Below are 3,814 nucleotides of genomic sequence, written 5' to 3'. Positions count from 1 at the left end.
GGAACGAAGTTCCAGCCAGTGTAGCCCGCGGGATCATTGCAGCACTGAAGCCCGACCACCACTTCAAGGTGGCAGCTTTAGGTCGGGCAGAACCGTCAGAGCGGGAAGTAACAGTAATCCAACTAAGGTGGTTGCCACACAGGTTACGTGTAGCCCAACTTCATTTAAGGCTCACATTTACACACTACACAAGGGACCAGGAAACTGATTTGAACCTGTCTCCATTCACTTACCCAGTGTAACAGACTGAAGGTAGGTCAGTAACCTCCCTCATTCGCAGAGACGGGCAATCCTGTCCTATCGCGATGGCTACACGGGGTATATGGATTTTTCTGGATTTGGAGTTACATCCCAGTCTATAGGAACCTAGTCGCCTTATCTGGGGGCTACCAGTAGCATTTGTCAAGTTGATTTACCCCACCACTCCGGTTTCGGTAAAGTAGGAGTAGTTATATATACTGAATTGACCACTCAATTGTCTCAATCGTTATAAAAGTGAGTCAAACCGGGCCATCGTACTGCCGGTGAATGGCAGAGCGCGTTTGGATGCAGTTATTTGTTGTGAAATGGAGTTGCAAACAGTTGGGCCCGAAAGTGAAGAAATTATTTGCACAGATTTCGAGTGACTCAATGTTCCCAGGCGTATTTATGAGCTATTCTGGACGTCGTTTACATAGTTGATGCTAATAAATGGAGACGCTATAGCAGCTTATTAGTTTCTCTCCCAACTCTCGATTGGCTGTGAGGTGGCGCTTTTAACCGCAAACATTATTCCCAGGTCCCATCAGTAGTATATGCTGGCACCCAGTTGGGATGGATCAATCCACTGTTGGTGACAGAAGCTGAACTACCGTCAGAAAGCCACAACACCTAGCTAACCTGATATTTATTTACGTTGTCATCTATTTAGCATTACACCATCTTTATGCAATTAGTGGCCAAGGACACAAGTATTTGTGGTCTTTCAAATGTATTTTATACATTTCAGAGGCTTTGGCCACAATGGACAACTGCAATCCTGAATAACTGGTTATTTAGTCACGCAGTCTACTGACTGAGAATGCTTTTTCTCGAAATTCACAATCGCGCAGTTGAGGAACTTTTGTTGGTGAGGTTCGAAAACGCCCTTCAAGGGTAGGTCGTTTGGCTTTGATTACTCATTAATCTAATCGCCAGCTTGAAGCATGAAAAATTTGACCACACGGTTTCCGATTTTGACGGCGCCGTTTATCGACTGCACACTGTGCCCAATGATCGGTCGAAAATCATGGTCAGCATTTATTTGCATTTTTCTCGAGAGTTACAGGCTTTTGGAGCCACTGAGGTAGGTTCTTTTTGCAAAGTATCTACGTTTGTCTTTATTATCTGCAATGCTTGATATTCTTGGCCAACGCTTCCTCCCTATTTTCACTAACTATTTGAACCAGGAAGGATCGATCGGATCCTTTCGCTTTGCGATACAAACCTTATGTTTTTGGTTTTCACCATCTCCTGTGGTCCTTTACAATACTACTGGGTTTAGGTGCTTTGCAGTCCCCATTTCGTTAAGTGTCGCACACTTTGGCTTTCAGAGGTTTATGTGCACTAAACACAGCTTGATGCAAACGGAAGTGTGACCAGTATGTAACCTTGCAGAGGGATATCGCGAAGCGAGCTAAGCATCTGGTGACTGTTGTTAGCCTGGTTTTTCAGGATATGACCCGTGTAACCCTCTAATTGGGTGTTGTAGATGAGTGCTAGCGTAATTTTGATAGGCATACCCTGCCAACCCAACTGCACACTGATGATGTCTCCTCGTATGGTGACGAGGCGTTTGCAAGCCAATTGCCAAGCTCGGCGAACAGATCAACAGCCACCTGGTCAACAACCAATAAACTCACCCAAGCTACCAATATTTCAACACATTACAAGGCATCGTGTCCAGTATTTCATCGGCAGCATCTGTTTCTCCGACTGAATTACATTGGGTTCTTGCTAACGGTTGTGGTGCTCGGTATTTTGGCATCAGTTAAGCGAGGATGGGACATTCAAACTTGTTATCTGACCGCCTCCCTCACTGGAATACGCAATGGTTTTTGAGGTGTGTGAATGTTTAATGTGTAGAAAGAATGACAGCTGTCGTTGGTGGAAACATGCGAGCTACTACCATACCATGACACTGAACTGGCGCAAACAACACTTTATCAAAACGAAGACAAAGTTGTATGTCTTAGTTTGGAATCATCTGGCCCATGGTTCCTGTGGCAGCCACCATTCTCCTTCAAGTACACGTGATGTTGCGAGAGTTGTCATACTCTACACGGAGTAATTATGATAGATGAGAGGTTCCGAGAAAAGCGAGGGAGGTGACATGGTCGTGTGTTAGCGATTTGTCCCCATATAGTAGTGCCCACCACGTGCTTGTGGAAATGAGTCCATCGGTCCCATGTACTACCAGCTTTGTCATGAAAGAAAGTGATCGAACCATTTTCTTCCAGCGAATGGGATCACAGAAGTCACACTATTATTGATATACCTGGCCCTCTATCTGAACGATTCTCATTTTACGAAACACAGGTGGTTTTTTCATCCACAAGCGCAGAACCAGGTCTTATTCTGAGATATTGCTGATATGGATATGGACAGTGATAAGAACGGAAGTTCCGCAGCGGAATCTATTTGCAAAACACCACACAACGATATTTCCAGATCCCACGTAGGGTTTAGTAATATGAAGGGAATTAGGTTGAACAGTGAAGTCGGCTGCTGTGGAGTTTTCAAGGCGAATATCCCGAGTCCACTTCGTACTCCCTGTTCATAAACCGGGCTTTCGTAGTTCATCTTTACAGCCAGTTTCACAAAAGGGTCAGTATTCTTTAATCCGTTGAAGATGAATAGTCGGGGAGTTCTGTGATTCCAGAGCTTCTGCAGAAGCAAGAGTTTGTCGTACACTGACCTCGTTGATAGCGGACAGTTAAAGGTCCTGAAAACAATGCTTGACTCGTTCATCGTTTTGTTGACAAGTACCGCAGCTGACAATTCTGGACACATGCGGAACACGTTCGAGGATGTAGTGTCTGGCCACTTTCTCTACATCAAAAGAGAAACTATTTACGAGTTCACTGTCCAGAAGAACAAAGTTGGTTATTTTCATAAATGAAACTACTCACGAGGTTACTGAAAACTCTCCGATAGTTCACGACCGGCTTCGCCCTTATTGGGGCTTGTCAGGTAGGCCAAGTCACCAAGATTCCCTCAACCTTGTGCTTTACTTGAACCTAAATTGGATAGATTCCGGCAACTGCGCTTACTTGCATATCAGTTTGGTTTTCACGGGGGACCCAGCTGAATATCCAATTTAAGTTCAAGTAAAACATAAAGTTGATGGAAACTCGGGAACTGCGTATGCGTGGTTAGTCCCAAGAAGGGCGAAAGCGGTCACTGACTGTCGGAGAGTTTTCTGCAACCCTGTGAGTGGTTTCCTTTATGAAGATGTGCTGCCATATCTCGAATATGAAACACAAGGTAGCCTTTGTGCATCACATTCAGTTGAAGAATAGCAGAAACGAGGGATATAAGTGAGTCTCTTGTGAAAACCAAACAGATATACGAATGGGTATATCCGTCGAAAGTTAGGTATGTTTTCCCTCCGAAATAAACCTGACAGCAGAGATGTCGTGATCTACCCAGGCCTGTCTGAGTTTAGGCCCCCATCCTATAGGGGGACAGCCCTTCGATTCATATAGGACGCATTGCGGAAAATTATCGTTCAGTGACGTGAAGGCGGAGGAATATATATATATATATATATATATATATATATAATGGGCGGGGA

The 3,814-nt window shown here is 44.5% G+C and overlaps 1 protein-coding gene across 1 annotated transcript in view; it reads left to right on the top strand.

Moving 5' to 3' along the window:
- Positions 1 to 873: 873 nt before the first annotated feature.
- The window catches only part of T265_09443 (hypothetical protein), a gene marked incomplete at both ends in the record, with an annotated part of 10,173 nt that continues 7,232 nt past the window's right edge, over positions 874 to 3,814 (top strand). The window contains one exon of the mRNA XM_009175510.1: positions 874 to 1,324. Coding sequence (XP_009173774.1) covers positions 1,268 to 1,324 — 57 coding nt within the window. The remainder of the gene's footprint in view (positions 1,325 to 3,814) is intronic.

The sequence above is a fragment of the Opisthorchis viverrini genome (genome assembly GCF_000715545.1).
Source record: "Opisthorchis viverrini unplaced genomic scaffold opera_v5_281, whole genome shotgun sequence".
NCBI lineage: Eukaryota > Metazoa > Platyhelminthes > Trematoda > Opisthorchiida > Opisthorchiidae > Opisthorchis > Opisthorchis viverrini.
The sequence above is the reverse complement of the archived record's forward strand: the minus strand, read 5'-3'. Positions and strand labels throughout refer to the sequence as shown.